This window comes from Colossoma macropomum, unplaced genomic scaffold (genome assembly GCF_904425465.1).
Source record: "Colossoma macropomum unplaced genomic scaffold, Colossoma_macropomum, whole genome shotgun sequence".
Classification (NCBI taxonomy): domain Eukaryota; kingdom Metazoa; phylum Chordata; class Actinopteri; order Characiformes; family Serrasalmidae; genus Colossoma; species Colossoma macropomum.
The window spans coordinates 3,998,350-4,016,243 of record NW_023494802.1 but is presented as its reverse complement, the minus strand read 5'-3'; the positions used below and the strand labels follow the sequence as shown (position 1 = coordinate 4,016,243).

General features: G+C 38.6%; 1 protein-coding gene across 1 annotated transcript in view; it reads left to right on the top strand.

The window, feature by feature from the left end:
* The window catches only part of LOC118822717 (fibulin-2-like), a 57,982-nt gene that overhangs the window by 17,680 nt on the left and 22,408 nt on the right, over positions 1-17,894 (top strand). Inside the window, exons 3-6 of the mRNA XM_036591957.1 lie at positions 7,149-7,263; positions 7,964-8,093; positions 12,484-12,670; positions 16,264-16,488. Coding sequence (XP_036447850.1) covers positions 7,149-7,263; positions 7,964-8,093; positions 12,484-12,670; positions 16,264-16,488 — 657 coding nt within the window. The remainder of the gene's footprint in view (positions 1-7,148; positions 7,264-7,963; positions 8,094-12,483; positions 12,671-16,263; positions 16,489-17,894) is intronic.

Here is a 17,894-nt window from a genome sequence, read left to right as displayed (position 1 = left end):
AAGCCCCCCTTATTGCAGAGATCTTCACGAGCGCAGTAGCCAGAAACTGGAAATGCATGATTCTTTGTGTGTTATTTGAGCCACACAGTATAAGCTATAACATTTTTGTCAAATTTAACGAGTAATTTCAAGTATTATATATAATTTTTAAAAGTTAATTTGGCCTTTTAATTTGAGTTTCTAGGTCTCTCCACATTCAAAGAGATAAGAGAGTCTGGTCTTGTATGACTGGAAATAACTGCTAGCGTTGTGGCCAAATGGCTGCTGAGTGGACAGACTTTCCTATAAGGACTTTGATGGGCCATTGTTAGCATTGTTTGTGCTAGATATATTCAGGGTAAAATGATTAATAAGCCTACTGGTGTCACCTCACAGCATCCTTGACTTTATCTCAAGGGGATTACCACCTAATCGCACCTCATCTCTCCTCCTTCCAAAACCCTCTGGCTTATTTAATTGCTGTTATGCTAAAGCGTGATGGATTATGACCTAATGCTGCACTCCCTTTTACTCTCCACCTCCACAAAGGTCAGCGTGGGTGGATTTAAGCTCTGCAGGAGAGCACATACTCATAGTCAAACACCCCCTTTTTAACATCACACGCATTAGGCTGGGTGAGCTAATGTAAATGCAAGTGGACCTGGCTTTTTTCTGTAAAACAGACATGATGTCATTGAGGGTATTTCCCAAGAAACCTTTCAAGCAAGAGGAAGGTTAAGTAAGTTCTTGCTTAGCTGTATTCTGGGAAAACGCCACTTTGCACTTCTAGGAAATATCTTTGTGATGTCATTTGGATAAAGCTTAAGCATCATCTTAAGCATCTCTTTTAAGACATGATAAAATGTAAAATATCTTATATACATGATTTCTGTACTATATTTCTGATAAATCTGGACCAAAATGTAATTTTTTTTTATTTATGCAGATGGATATGGCTTTATTGTTCACTGTAGCAGGCTTAGCTGTACCAACCCCACCATGTGTAGAGACACAAATGTCAAAGAATAAACAAACACTATATGTTCTAAAGTTTGTGGACACCCCTTCTTATTAGTGATTTCAGCTGCATTAAGGTCACTCACTGCTGACACAGGAGTACAAATGCACACACAGTTTTATAATCTCCATAGACAAGCACTGACTAAGACAATGGGACACTCTAGAGCAGCTGCATATAAGCCTAAGGTCACCATGCTAAATGCCCAGCATGGGCTGGAAGGGGAACTGATCTCTGGAGTGATTGAGCTCCACCCAGTACCTTTGGGATGAGTTGGAGTGATCCAGAACTGACCATCCAACATGAGTACCTGGCCTCACTAATGCTCTTGCAGCTGCAATCAAATCCTTACAGCAGTGTTCCAGCATCTAGTGTAAAGCCTTTCTAGAAGAGTAGAGGCTGTTACTGCAGCAAAGGAGGGCAAACAATTTTGGATGAAACTCTGGATGAGCAGATGTCCACAGACTTTTGGTCATATAGTGTATTAAGAAAAAACATACTTTTATGGTACAAAAACAGGGAGAAACTGGAGAAATATCTGTGCGATTGTTGTGAACATTCACAGATGACCATGCTTTGAGAATATGAGAAGGTGACTAAAAGCACATTGTACTTGAACCTTTTTAGCTACATTAAATGTTTATGTTGCATTTTACCCCCTGCTAGTTTGTGTGCCGCTTTCCTGTACAGTCTTTAGCTTTAGGTACACACAGAACTGTAGTCCAGCAGTGACAGTGAGTTTGATTATGCTGACAGCATTTTGTTTGGTTTATATAGAGATTCTAAAACCTTATCAGTGTGTCCAGAAAAGTAAACATGTAGTCACTTTCCCTTCCTTCCTTTGTTCTAGACTCAACAGGAGCCCAACATGGCACAATATATTTGTGGCTCAATGTGGAATCAGGCCTCAAGTGAAAGTGCCCGTATAACACAGATCATTTAGCGTAGCCTGTATAAAAATGTAGCCATTTCACCACATAAGCCTGCTCTGAAGCCTTTTGACAGATCTGAAAGAAAAAGCTCTTGGGGGACAATTTTTTCCCTAAAACACCCTGCTTGTACTTTTCCGCCATGACAATATTTAAAAATACATGTTTTAGGCCAAAGTCTTATCTTGAAAGTATCATAAAACAATGTCACACTATGTATTTGTAACAATTTCCTGTAATAATGTTCTGCTAAGTAACTAAAAATAAAAATCTTATTCTGAGAAATAAGCTCAGTAAATTGTATTAGATATATTCTCCCTCTCTCTCTCTCTTTCTCTCTCTCTCTCTCTCTCTCCCCCTCTCTCTCTCTCTCCCTCTCTCTCTCTCTCTCTCTCTCTCTCTCTCTCTCTCTCTCTCTCTCTCTCTCTCTCTCCCTCTCTCACCCTGACACTTTTCGGAAATAGCTGATGCTCTGCCAGTGCAGAAATGGCCAATAGCAGGAGGAAAAATGAACATTCCAGTCCACACATGGTGTTGTCCTGTCTCAGTTTTTGCTCCCAAGAATGACACTTTATTCTGCAACTACTAGATCCATTTATAGATTATTTTGTGTTTATTGTTTCAGTTTTATTTACATTCTGTAATCTGATTTTTACTGTATTGTGGCCTTGTCAGTTAAAAGCAGAATTCTATTGTTTTTTCAAATTCCCGGCACAATAAAACAGTACAAATTTTAAATTTCCAGCTCAGGTTTACCTTATTGTGGCACTGAACAGCACTGTTTGGGTTTTCCTGTCAGTTAAAATTGGAATTTTCATGATGTTTTTCAAATTTCCAGCACAATTAAACCATTAAGATTCATTTAAAGTGGTCTGGCTTGAAATACTCCATTCTAGACTCAGAATTGTTCACAGTGGTGGTGATAGGAACCAGATGTCTGAAGACTTTAATGCCATTAAAGGCTCCCTCACAGAAAGTTATCACATGAAATGGTTAGGAATACGCCTGAGACATTGTTTTACAGGTATTTTGAGAAAAAGTTTTGGCCTGAAATGTGTTTTTAAAATGGAGGACATATACCTCTTGAATGACTTTGTTTACATTGCTGAATAATGCAGACACTTTCAAAAAAAGGTGGACCCCTTTAAATTAGAGGATTCCTTAGAAACTAGATGTGCACCATACACAACCAGTTTATAATGCATACAAACTTCAGTGTGAAAGCTCTCAAAGCTCTCTGATGGAGGTTTTATTATGAGATGTGGACATAAACACAAGGGAAATGAAAGAGCTTAAAGAAATTTGTAAAGGCTTTTTCGTTTACATCAGTTCTGAGGCAAATTATGATTATTTTACAAAGGTACAATAAAGTAAGTAGGTGTTTACTGCTTTGTTTACAAATGATGCATAAACAAACTCTTTAGGTCTTCAAAGTCATTGTGTTCCCAGTCTTTCTTTTAGTTTACAAAACTCTTTGGTGGAGCTACAACATTTAAATTGCCTCTTAATCATAGCTTCATTGAGTCATATCTCTCACAAGAGGGTGAACAGATGCTTACAATATTATCTAACTAAAGCCAAACACTTAAGGATGGACAGACCACACACTGGTTCTAGAAAGTTTGTGAACCCTTTAGAATTCCCTAAATTCCTACATAAATCAGACCTAAAATGTGATCCTCATCCAAGTCATAACAATTGACGAAGAAAGCCAAATAAAACAAATAACACAGTTATATACTTTTTCATTCATTTGTTGAACAAAGTGGTCCAACAGTCAATGTCGTTGGTGGAAGAAGTATGAGGACCTCTTTGAGAAACTGCTGTGACCCCCTTCAGCAACACTGGCTTCGACCAAGCATTTACTGTTGATCAGACTTAGAGGAATTTTGGCCCATTTCTCTTTTTAGAACTGCTCCAACTCAGTGATGTTGGTGGAGTTTCATGCACAAATTCCATGTGCCAGGTCCAGCCACAACATTTTTATTAGACTAGACTAAACACAAAATTTCTTCTTCTTCAACCATTCTATATTGGACTGACTGCTGTGATTAGGATAGTTGTCTTGTTGCAAGACACACCTTCTGCTGAGCTTTAGGAAACTTTAGCTTGCTCAGTGTTTGTCTGATGGTGGCCTGCAGATCCTTACCTGAAGCTTATTCTGATCTTCAGGAATATTATGGTGTATTATGGTGGTTTGCTCTTAGAATCACTTTTCGTGGATAGCTACTTCTGGGGAGGGTAAAAATAGGGCTGAATTTGGATATAGATATTTGTACATTTGTGTCTTATAGTTAGACTATACAATATACATATATATATACATATATATATACATATATATTCTGCATCAGCTATAAGAACAAGGCACTGCACTTTTGCAATAGAATAGCTTTCAGAGCACCCCACAAGCATCACAAGCATAGATAGCAGCTTTTTGCATAGAGGGACATCTGGTATTGCATAACTGCAGTTTTTCAGGCCCTTTTCTTCAGCTATTTGCTCATTTTCGGTAAACTCTCTCTTTGGCTAGTGAAGTACAGTCATTTTCACAGTAAAGCACAGTGATTTTGTAATTCGGCTCTTGGTGTTTGAACCCTGAGCAAATGAAGGAGTTGCAGGATGGGGCTGTAATATTGTAATGACATGGACTGCATGCAGCTTCAAAGTGCCTCTGAACATACTGTAACACAAGGCCACTGCAGCCATATACCTGCTGCTGCGCTCCACTCGCCTGTCAGCCCTTTCATTTCAAAGAGTCATGAATTACTGCAGTCAGTTCTGCAGACTGGTCTGCTGAAAACGATTAGTGCTGGCATGAAAAGGCTTGCCGAAGAGAAACGGGCAGTTGAAGTATGCTGAAAATGCTGTACAGCTTTTTGCACGGACTGTATGTTATGATGAGGGGTTTTATGATCACTTAATTTGGTTTTTGGATAGATTTTTAGATTGATAACACAAAATTCATCATAAACTTTGAATACACAGGTCACTTTTAAGTATCTTATGTATTTATTTTAAAGCTCTATCTATTTGTATGTGTGTCCATCCGTCTATCTGTCTGCTGTAAGCCTGTTACACCTTGGCCTTCTGTTTCTGTTATGAATGTCAAAACTTGACATACAATGCTCTATAACTGACTCAAACCTGGTTGGTCTACAGTCCATGTGTCAAACACAAGGCCCGCGGGCCTGATTTGGGACACAATCCTATTCGCAAAAGTATTTTTATTTTCTATTAATAGTAGCCCGTTTCACAATGTGCTGCACTACAGTCCCCAGCATGCACTGCAACATAATGTGCACTCTGACTCTCCTACTCCAACAACAGTCTATGGGACAGCAGTTACACCCCAATTCTATACAATTCCACACCAGTCATATCACCAAACACACCAGCATTTCAGCTGCAGTTCAACTAACACAAACACCTAACGTCAGCTGAGCAGCTCAGAAATACAGCCCAGAAATTAATGAACTTGCAGCAAAGAAAGGATGCCAGGTGTCTAGTTCAAGCAGATACGTAGATTTAAAAGACCCTGGGGACATTTCAATTTTGAATTTTTCAAGTATTCATGTAATATTTCAAGGTCTACTACAAGTGTCTGTATTTTACTGCTTCCGTTTTTGCGTATTTTGAATAAACAATGGCCAGTTCAGGTTATAGAACAACATTAATTAAAAGTAAATAAAAACATTTTTTCTCTGGCCCACAGATTTGGTGAGATTTTTTAATATGGCCCTTTAATGGTTGAGTTTGACACTCCTGGTCTAAAGCATGTATTGTATATGTATCCATAAAGGGTTCTTACAGACCTAATACAACAGGAATGAGGATTTACCTGCCTTGTCTCTCTAAAACAACTGTTTCACTTTGAAATAAGACATCATATTACAAGAATAACACATTTATAATCATATCTAATTGCTAGGAACTGATAGTTTGGGTTGAAGGCTTGGTTTAGGGTTTCTCCGTGAAATTAGTCAGGCCAGTATTACATTTTCCAACATGTCTTGGGCTTATTGACTTACACATTTGTTTTTTATTTGTACATTGGCTTTGGTTACAGCTTATTTCCAAGTAGCAGTTTTTTTTACCACATTGAATAGAAATCATCTGTTTAGCTGTCATGCAACCACATGAATTTGTTTATGCATAGTTGTGGATATGAATGGATGTAAACAGACATCTGTGATGATTCTGAGGCAGTAATTAATGTTTTTGTTTAATTAGTGAGAGTTAATAGTCCATGTGACATATACAGATCAAAATATAGTTTTGGTATTATACTGTATATAGTGTACAGAAATTATAGTTCAAAAAGTGACATCTAAAAAGATGTGTGGTCCTTACAGAGCCAAAAAAAGAAGCAAATTTGCAGTAGATCACAAAAACTAGATCATTTTATGGGCTGATTAGTATAAATTTGTGATTGAGATTACTTGGTTCACGAGAAGCAGTAAGTATAACCAACTTCTAAGACTGAACTTTGGAGGTGTGGACAAATATCCCTGTAGATTTCTTTGAAAACCTGAAACCAAGTCTAGTGAAAAGAAGTGACATACACACTCCAGGACCAGTGACGACTGATCAACCTACTACTGTAAAGATATCTGCTGTGGAAAAAAACGAGAGATCAAAATGACCTCCTGCACAAAAGTATTAAAGGATAATTGCACCAATATTTCAAATGATTCAGTGGTTGAGATGTAAGTCATTCAGAGTGGTTCATTGTACCAAGGAACCAGGTGGCACTATGCCTACAACATAAATATAGCCAATTTATTGACTATCCACAACCAGAGTTTTTATATGTAATGTCATAGTGGTAAAAGCAGTAAACCAGTGGAAGTTTTTTATCTTGCCTTGCCTAAAATTTGGTGGAATTCCCTTTCAACTAACCAAATGTAGAAAGACGAGTACAGTGGCTCATTAGAACAATCACCAAATCAAACATATTTTGTCCCCCAAGCAGCTTTGAGAAATGAAAAGTCCTAAGAACAACAGATGCTGAGACTGTCCGGTATAAGCTTTTAAGGGGTCGTTTAACCTAAAAGTCTTGCTAACAAAGACATGCTGACAGAAATGTTTGACTCTGTAATTTGCACAGTAACCTTCAACAATCTACAGCATGGAGCACCCAGACAATACAATCACTGTTTAGTCTATAAATACGATAAATACGATTGTGTGTGTGTGTGTGTGTGTGTGTGTGTGTGTAGTCTCTTCTAGGCAGATGCTTAGTGTGTGTTGTGAAGCTGGTAAGACATGGGCCTCTGCTCGTGGCCACTGCACCAACATGGAACCCACTAGGATGGACCCCGTCTCTGTGTGCTGGTAATGCCTTTTACACTTTCCAGTCATTGTTAAAATGTAAACAAGGTCATGCAGAGTGGTTTGACGTGAAATGCTCTGTTCTAGAGTCAGAATTGTTCACAGTGGTGGTGATAGGAACCAGATGTCTGCATGGCTCTAAATGCTCCCTCACAGAACGTTATTACAAAAATGGTTATGAATACGCTGCCTGATGCCTGAGGCATTGTTCTCCAATAAAATCTTGACCTTTTACATATTTTTTAAAAACCCATTCATAGTGGAGAGGTATATGCAGGGTGTTGTAAGGCCACTTTTTTATATTTGCTTCTGTTTTATCATTATCAACATTACATGTAAAACTCAGAAGACATGTGTAGGTTCACTGGTCATTTTGGATGGAATATAAAATGGCTATATTTCAGTTGTAGACATCAGAGCGTCTGGTTCCTATCAGCAACACTGTAAAGTAATATGAACTTTTCTCTACAATGCATCGTTTCACATTGAACCACTGTGAATGACTTTCATTCTCAATGCATGAATTATGCAGCAATTTTAAACAATCAGTAGAATTACCCTTTAATCTGTTCAGGTAACAAGATTCTATTCTGTGTGATACAGTTAAGAGCATTTCTATTGGCCCAAATATGATTAGGACCAATTGAAATACTATGATTTGACTCCATTTTTTTCTGTCTGTCTGTCTGTCTGGTGATATCAGGACTGTGCAGAGTCAGTGCTGTTTGGGCTCTTTGCATGAGAGTAAGTGCTTGGCTGGCCTCAGTGCAGCCCGAGCAGGCCGGGCATGTGGAGCTGACGGTGATGATGTCTGTGGGACAGACTCTTACAAGGCAAGTACTGTGACCTAGTTTCACCGTGCAGGTCATTACGGTCGGAAAATGAAAGATTTTGTGCTGCAGCGCCCTCTAATCGAATTACCTTATTTGATTTAAATAGGGTCTTTTTGATGCTGGATGCCAGTCCAATTAGAGGGCTCTTTCTCCTGTGCTCTGGTGAAAGTTAAAATCACATGAAGTCCTGAGTTGATACTTTTAATAACAGTTTCAAACAGCCTGAAGTGAGGGTAAAAGTTTAAATTATGTTTTTTGTCTATTTAACCCCTCAAAGTCTAAGGATCTGTATGCGACCCACTCTTTAATTACTGTCTCTCACAACTAGAGAGCTCATACGTTAGTTACGCTTTATAGTATGTACCAAATCATCACTGATCAAAAACATGTTTCTTCAAAATAGTCAGGTACAATAGAAAGCAAAAACATTCAAACTTTTAATGTAAATGAATGTAAAGAGATTTTATTTTAAATACAACTCCAGTTCCAAAAAAGTTGGGATGCTGTGTAAAATGTAAATAAATGTAGTAAATAAAAACAGAATGCAATGATTTGCAAATCTCATAGACCCATATATTATTCACAATAGAACATAGAACACATATCAGATGTTTAAAGTGAGACATTTTACCATTTCATGAAAAATATGAACTCATTTAGAACTTGGCAGCAATGCATCTCAAAAAAGTTCAGCACCTGGACTCTTCTTCTGCGAAGCCATGCTGTTGTGATGGATGCAGTATGTAGTTTAGCATTGTCTTGCTGAAATATGCAAGGCCCTTCCTAAAAGAGACGCTGTCTGGATGGGAGCATATGTTGTTCTAAAACTCTGTATACTGTTCAGCATTGATAGTGTCTTTCCAGATGTGTAAGCTGCCCATGCCATAGACACTAATGCAACTCCATACCATCAGAGATGCAGGCTTTTGAACTCGGCACTGATAATAAGATGGATGGTCCCTCTTCTCTTAAGTCTACAGGTCATGGCGTCTATGGTTTCCAAAAAGAATTTTAAATTTTGATTCATCTGACCACAGAACAGTTTTCCTTTTTGCCTCAGTCCATTTTAAATGAGCTCTGGCCCAGAGAAGACGGTGGCGTTTCTAGATCGTGCTGACATATGGCTTCTTCTTTGCATGATACAGCTTTAAGTTGCATTTGTGGATTGCATGATGGACTGTGTTCACAGACAGTGATTTCTGGAAGTGTTCCTGAGCCCATGCAGTGATTTCCAGTACAGAATTATGCCTGTTTTCAATGCAGTGCCGGCTGAGGGCCCAAAGATCACTAGCATCCAATATTGACCGTTGGCCTTGTCCCTTGCGTACAGGGATTTCTTCAGATTCTCTGAATCTTTTGATGATATTATGTACTGTAGGTGGCGGGATATCCACAGTCTTAATAATTTTACATTGAGGAACATTTTTCAGAATTTTTTTTTTTGCAGATTGGTCAACCCATCTGCCTAGTCATGTGATACCCAGATGTTATACCCAGTGATGTGAGTTAGTTGCAAATTGCTTCTCCAGATGTTTTTTTATTAGTACCACTTACTTTTCCAGCCTTTTGTTGCCCCTCTCCCAACTTTTTTGAGATGCATTGCTGCCATCAAGTTCTAAATGAGTTAATGTTTTTCATGAAATGGTAAAATGTCTCACTTTCAACATCTGATATGTGTTCTGTGTTCTATTGTGAATAAAATATGGGTCTATGAGATTTGCAAATCATTGCATTCTGTTTTTATATACATTTATTTACATTTTACACAGCATCCCAACTTTTTTGGAATTTGGGTTGTAATTTTGGGCTGAAGGACAGCTGCTGTGTTCAAATGATGCAGAAAAATAAGTCAGAAAGAAACAGAGATTCATTTAGTTCTGTTTACTTTCTCACGGTTACGGAATAGCATGCTTTAAAGAAATACTCCACTGTTTTTCAACCTAATCTCTATCTGCTGCACCTGTAGATCTGTAATTTAAACACTTTAAATAGATGTCAATAGGCAGCTGCTTCATTTTTAACCCTTAAAACCAAAGCTTATTTTTTAATTGTTAGTCTTAATAGGGGAATTCAGCTGGAGTTAGTTGTTATGTTATTCAGTATTATATAACTCAGCCCCATTGTTTTGACAGAGGTCACAAATATAAATCTATTTGTTTTGTAGTTTTTATTATATATTTGTTCTTTCACCACAGTACCCAGCATGTATTACGCAGATGTGTCACACAGCCATCAGGAATCCCTGTGGTGTCAACCAATTCAATTAGCTTAGCCACTTAACTATAGGCCAATGAATCAACCATGCTGGCATTAGTGTAACTCTAACCTCAGTTGTCAAACAACACCATATGGAAAACAGCAGTTCTATCATTTTTCAGCATAAAATGATGCAAAAAACACATTTTAGCTACAGAAAAGAAACCAAACTGAGGTAATGTATTTAGATACCCAGGTACACACTTAAAAAGATGGTCTGTCAATGATTCTTTAGGAAAGCCAATGCTTCTATCAAGAAGTTTTATATAGAACTGTTTCATGCTTAATTGGTTCCTCCATTGTGAAATGGTTCTTCAGAGTGTTGTATATGGTTCTTTATAGAACCTTTTTGAAAACAAGACTCATTTTCATGCTATATAGAACCATTTTCAGTAAGACTCTTGGCATCCTGGCTGCAGTAAGATTCTTGGCATCCTGGCAGTAGCGTTAACTATCTGGCGTTCTTTTGCATTAGCCAGCTAACAAAACACAGCCCGCCCCCAAAAATCCACCATTAAAACAGGTGACGTTTTTCCTACCTTCAAAATACATAATCAGACGGTGGCTTTTCTAGCCTTTAAACCAGAAAACCTCACTCTAGGTGCTACTGTGGCACCACTGTTGGTGGCAAGTAAGCATGTTTACAATAGATATAGCAATATAGCAACAACTATAAAACGTTCTAAAAAAAAGTTATAAAAATGTTCTCAAAGTGATGAACTGATGTGTGAACCCATATGCTAAAACGCGGAGTTTGAGTGGAAAAGTGTCTTTCTCTCAATAAGGATTGAGTAGAGGGTCATTCTAGCACCTTCCGCCAGGTTTCTGAGTCATTCGTTTACCTTCAGTGTTGGATGCTGAGCGTCCAGAGCCGCAGAGTGTTGTTGTTGTTATGTCATGCTCAAAGCTTTAGCTCAGGAGTGAACTAAATAGCTTTCAACACACCCATCATCTGGGCTGTGGCACAGCCCATAGCAAGAGTAATGGAATCTGTCTGCCCTACATCGCAGCAGCCACCCATTCATGTTTTGAAGGATCACAATCCCCTTCATTTCCTCTGTCAGACAGGGCACTTGTGAGATGGACACTTGGCTGCAGTGTGAAATAGGAAACAATCAAAGCTGGTCAAATAGCTCCTTTTGTTGTTCCAGCGAATGGAGTGCCAATGGTTTTCCACTCACCCTCTCCTTGACTTCTACTCAGTGTTTCCAAATGACTGCCATCTGAAGTGATCTTGTTTTAAGTGGCTTTATTGTAAGTGGCAATTGGAACCTGCCGCTGGGCTGTAATGTCTGTGTTTTGAAGCGTTAGTATGCGGTTGGGCTGCGAACAGGGATGTAAAAAGTCTTTTGTTGGCGTAGTAGAAACAGTTCAAAAACAGATGTCTCAAAATACAGTTGTATGCAAAAGTTTGGGTACCACTTGCCAAATTTCTTACTTTGTTGACTTCTGAAGTGAAAAGAAGTAAACACAGCCTCTGCAGCAAACTATTGCTTTTTTTATATTTGAAGCTAACTGATGCCTACAAAACAGGAGGAGGCTATAAAAAGATACCAAACCACTTCCAGCTCACAATTTCCACTGTGGAAGTTCAGGGAAGATCAGGAAGACCGAGAAAACTCTTAAAAAGAACTGCTTATCTGCTGGCTAGAAAGGCAAAGCAAAACCCCCATATGACACCAAGGACCTGCAGGAAGGCTTAGCTGATACAGGAGTGGTGGTGCACCATTTACTTGCACAAATGTGATCTGCATGGACCTTACCTGCAACTTCATAACTGAAGTCAGCATCAAATCCAGTTCGTTTTGATTATTTTGTGGCGATTCATAATTATTTTCTAAAATACACTCAATACAGAAATAAGACAGATGGAACTATTTACTCAATAATCTAATTTAGGCAATGAAAACTATTAGTCTGATAGAGCTAGATGGTAATGTTAGCCATACCTAGCATACTTCTCACCACTGCTCCTCTGACACATAGCCTGTGGATTTTATTTTGACCAAAAAATTAGCGCATATTTCATTGAATGTTATTATAATCTATTATAATTGACTCCAACAGTTTTATTCCTCTTGAGGGATAATGCGCTTAGTGTTTCTGATTAATATTATCTGTTTTTTCTTTTCAGGAGTGCTGCAGTTGCTGTGCTTTGGGTCTGCATTTAAGGCGGGATGGTGGGCACTGTGAAGCCCCTCATGGCCTGGGCCATTCCTGCAGCCATGCGCTCCAAACCTGCTGCCAAGGGGCAAATACACCCAACCAGAGCGTGATCAGAGAGATAGCGGAACCCCAGCCCACCACCCCACCAAGGAGAGGTATTTCAGTACACATAGATGCAAATTTAAGCTCCATTGATTGCAAATTACTAATTACTAATTTGCTGACATCAAGCTAAAACATGAGTGGTGTCTTTTAGCTTCTTTAGAGTTGTGAGGCTAATAGATAACAAGTAATGGAAAGTTAAAGCTACAAGTTATAACTCCCATAGTTGCAATTTGCATTATGCAAACTGCATATCTAAATTATCACATGCTTAAATCAGAATGTGTCAAGTTCTTAGGTAATAGACTTTATTATGTGGGTTCTTACATAATGTAACATACTGATGTCTGTAAAAAATGGCTTTATGGACAAATTTTAGTTTAACAATTTAACTTTGTTATGCTAGCGTTTTCTACTGTTTATGCCTCCAGTGTTACTGAGCTGCTTCATAATTGTGTCACAATTATGAGATTTGAGTAAATGTTACTCTGTTTATTTACTAATTTATTCCCAGTGAATGTTCAGCCATTAAATCAACATTGAAATCACGTACATGATCACCAGTTGCTGGTTGAGTTGAAAATACGTCTGAATTTAGCGGTTAAATAGACGCCCAATAGAATCACCTTAAAGCCTCAGCTTTAGTGGTTAAAAGGCATTGAAACAATGTCCAAAATTAAGTTATTTCCTGTAGTAGTTCAGAGAATATTACAGATTTCTTTATCTGCCACATTTGTAGTGACTTGTCAATAATGGTAAATTTCATTAACACGCTTTTTGAACTTTTGTAGTCAACTGCAGCTTATGCTGTAGACACAGTTTAACTTTGCTTATAATTTGCACAGACATTAATGTTAAATATTGCATAATCCTGGCAATAATTAACAGCAAAATTATAAAATCATAACATAAAAAGGTGTGGTGATCATCAGGAGATCAGTCATCAGTGAACAGAACTTGAGGTCTGAGCGGTGCCCTGATATTTACAGTGAACTGGTAAAGGTTATGGAGTCTAGATCCCTTCTGTATACTAGGAAAGGGCAAAATCTGCTCCTGACAGCTTTAAGAGAAGACTGCTCAGTTTGGCTCACTGATCGTTCCCTCTGAGCCCGTCCGGAGTCCACTGCCGGCTGTCGAAAACGTCAAATTCACAGAGATCCCGCTCTGAAACAGCAGACATACAGTATCCACATGTGCCAGTATTTCTTCTGTTATAAACCTGCCACTGATCAGAGCAAGCAGAGGAAACTCTGATAGCCTGTGGAAAATGATACACTCACAGCCAATTCTTGGAATTCATTCGAGGCTTAAAAACTGGTATTATTTGACATAGATGTTAGTGATACCCTGCAGAATGCTGCATCTGATACCATAAGAGCCACAGAACCAGGCCTATTCCTGTGCCATGGAGATCATAACGGCATCCAGGCTGTCTCAGAAAGCTGCTGAAGCATGAGCAGGTCTATTTTGTTTTCTTTCACCAAAGCTTACGGTGAATAGCTCCTGCAGGTAATCCCTGTGGAAACATTTAATCAGCCTGCCTATTTGGGTTGAGATTTGGATCTAGATGGCTGGTCTTGCTCTAACCTCTTGCATATTTGAGAACATGTGTTGGAGCATCAGCCCTAGCATTTCCATTTGTTTTTAATTAGCACTTTGGATCAACCCCGTAATGCTCAGAATTATAGAGTTGGAGAAGGGCTGTGTGGGCAGAGGATGGATGACTCTACATCGTGATAAAGATAGCTGGAGATTAACAATTTAGGATTCTGACAGCTATAAATCCACAGTGCATTGACTCACATCTGCAAGTAATAGTGCATGTTGTTAGTCCTTTATTTGGTGAATTCCAGTCATGTTCTCCATTTTGAAATCCACAAATATTACAGTTCATGACTTCAGAAGTTGACCATTCAGTCAAAGGAAGGCAGTTTCAAATTGTCCAGGTTGATTCATGAAAAGGTTCAATTCTCTAGTAGGGATGTATAATAATATCAGAATCTAGGAGAAAATTATTACATTGCACTGAAGTTACAATCCTATATTTAATAATGCATTTGCTGTGCTTTAAAAGGCTACATTGAGAGACTATGCCAAATTGTCTGCATTATATTCATTTTAATGAACTAGTAACCTGATTCATATAAATAATACATTTCTCTGTAATGCTAATCCAGGTGGGTTTAGTCCCATACTCTCTATTTTTTTTATGTTTTTCCAAATTTTTTCCCAGTTTAGATGTGTCTAATTCCACCTGCTAGTTAGGACTCCCCCAATCACACAATACCACCAGCGCTAGGAGGGCGAAAGCTAACACAGGCTTCCCCCGAGAGCTGTGAAATGGCACCACATCTCTTCGAACTGCAGCTAACGCAGCATCATTAGATGCCTGAATGCGCTCACAGGAAAGCGCCAACCGCCAGTTCTGTTAGATCAGCTAACAGACGCCTGCACTGACTAGCATCGCGCTGAGTGATGTGGGGAGACCCCCCCCAGAGAGTGGGGCCAACTGTGCTCTCTTGGACTTCTGGCCGTAGATAGCTGTGGTATCACCAGGGATCAAACTTGTGATCTACTGCCATATTCTGTATTTCATAAATGTTGATGTAGCTACATTGGAAAATTGGTGCATCCCTAATGATGCATCCCTAGTCGTTAGTTCCTTGGACCACAAGTCTGCGAAAAGACACCCGTTATTTGCTGCAAACAACAGTAACATTAAAAATACATAAATACGTGGACTCACCACTGAGAAATCATGCGAATGTGTCCACAGCTAGGCTAGGCCTGTAGACTAAAACTCTTACTATATCATGTTGGCAAACAAGTCAAAACATCTCTTTTCTCCTGAGTTAATTTTTTTGAAAGTCGTTTCATTTAATCTTTAAATTACGTCTGACAAAACTAAATCAAAGGATGTTTCTGAAATATTCATTTTGAAGAAAGAACGTGAGCTAACCCTAGCATTTTGCTAGCTAGCTTGCTTTTCTTGTGATTTTAGAGGGGCACCCCGTTGTTTAGGCCCCAGTCCAGCAGCAGAAGTTTAACAGGTTGTCTCCAGACGTGTATTCTCGGTATGACATCACATCTGGCTCTGTGAGACTAATGGACCACATGCACAGAAAAACACAAAATGGGTTACTCCTTCTCATACAAAAATAGGTAGAGATATTACATTGCAGCTAATTACATAGTCCACTCGATTGACAAAGGTTTGTGCTGTTGAGAGACTTCCTTTAATGACAGACACAGCAGTTAGATGGAGGTACAAGATGTTGCACATTTGTTATATAGGTAAAAAAGTGAAACCTTAATTTTTAAATCCAGTGTGCTTTTTTTTCAAACATTCAGAGAACACGATGCTTGGCCCCCTAATTATAATACACTTTAATTTCACATGAAAACATGACAGAGCTGTAATCAAATATGTCAAAATCTAAAAAATGTTCCCAATTCAAACTTTGCGTACACTCTTAAAAACGACGGAGGGCCCAAATTCATAAATCAGATCTCACGAAATGCAGTGTTTCTTGCAGGTATTTTATAAATTATTGCATCACTGATTTTTAGCTGATGGAATCCTGAGTCTGTATGCAACAGCAGTCTTTACAGTGGTCAACTATACACGCAGTGTTGTCTTGTCCAGTTTCAGACAGTCCAGACAGACAGGCCATGTCCCTGGACGAGGTAGCAGAGGCAGAGAACGCGGTGGAGAAGGTGGAGGAGATTGAGGGTCTGCAGGACATGGATGAGTGTAAGGTGTATGAAGGCCAGCTGTGCCAGCAGGAGTGCATCAACACACTGGGGTCATACATCTGTGCCTGCTTCCCTGGATACACACTGCACCCGGATGGCAGCAGCTGCCTGAATGGTAGGTGTTACGACCCCTGCACCATATAGACAAAACCATACTGTAATTATGTTGCTACGTATTGTAATTGCGTTGGGCCATGCAGTATTTTAAAGGTGGTTGTTGAATCAATAATGCAGTATGATTAAAGGGGAATTCTGTTGATTTTTCAAATTTTGTACATAATTCAGTCAGTGAGATGTAAACAAAGTCATACAAAGTTGTTTGATGTGAAATGGTGCATTGTAGAGAAACTACTCAAATATTCTTTACAGTGGTGGTGATTGGAACCAGGGGCACTATTATAGCCATTATTTACTGTCCAAAATGACCAGTGAATCTACATGTGTCTTCTGAGTTCTTACATGTAACGTTTATGATGATAAAATAGTGGTAAATCTGAAAAATAAGTTCTTTGGGGACTATTTTGCCTACGAACACCTGCATTTATTTTTATGAATCGATTAAAAAAATATGTTTTAGGCCAAGACTTTCTCAGAACTGTCATAAAACAATGTTTCACACATTGGGCAGTGTATTAATAACCCTTTCATGTTATAACTGTAGGTGAGGGAGCTTTTTCTTTTGCTTTTTTCCTACTGTGAACACTTCTGACTCTGTATGTTTCTCCACAATGCAGCATTTCACACCAAACCACTCTAGTTTGTTGTTTGTTGTTAGTTTGTTGACATCTTAACCATTTCGTTATGACAAAACTTTGAAGTTCAGTGGAATTCCCCTTTAAGAACCATCCTGCATTATTTTGACCAAAATAATTTACTTTTCCTACTTTTCCTAATAGCGTTCTCATAGCACACAAAAGGGAAGAGGGAAGAGGTATATTTAGACAGGGAGACCCCTGAGACCATAAGACACAAAGTGTGTATGTGTACGTGCGCTATTCTTATTTAAGCATATTCGTCTTCATTGGAAGGCTTATTATGCTGGTTATTGTGACTAGTTCCTTCCTCTAAAGTCTCTCAGATGGACTGATAATCTTTATTTAAATAAGACAAGGAAACACGTCCTGTGATGAAAAGTCTGTGATTGTTTTTTTAAGGTCTTAACACGACCTGAATGACAAAAAAGGCCTCCAGCCTGACTTCTTACTCCAAAGGGCTAATTTTCACTTTAAAAGAAAATATTATACTAATAATATGTACTGCTCAAAAAATCATTACTATTTAATATAACTGTGCAGATCACTGATTTTAAATGAGAAGAAACTGGATTCACCAAGATCAAAATGTTTCTTGGGGGAATAAATCCCAGGAATATGGCCAAGATGACATTTCTGAATTAATTTGACCATAGCCGTTCAGTAACAGCGTGGAGATTAGATTTTGTGACATTGTTTGCTCTGCAAGAATTTGGCCCCCTATCTGATGACCCCTGCTGTGGAATTTGTAAAATAACTAGACTCATAT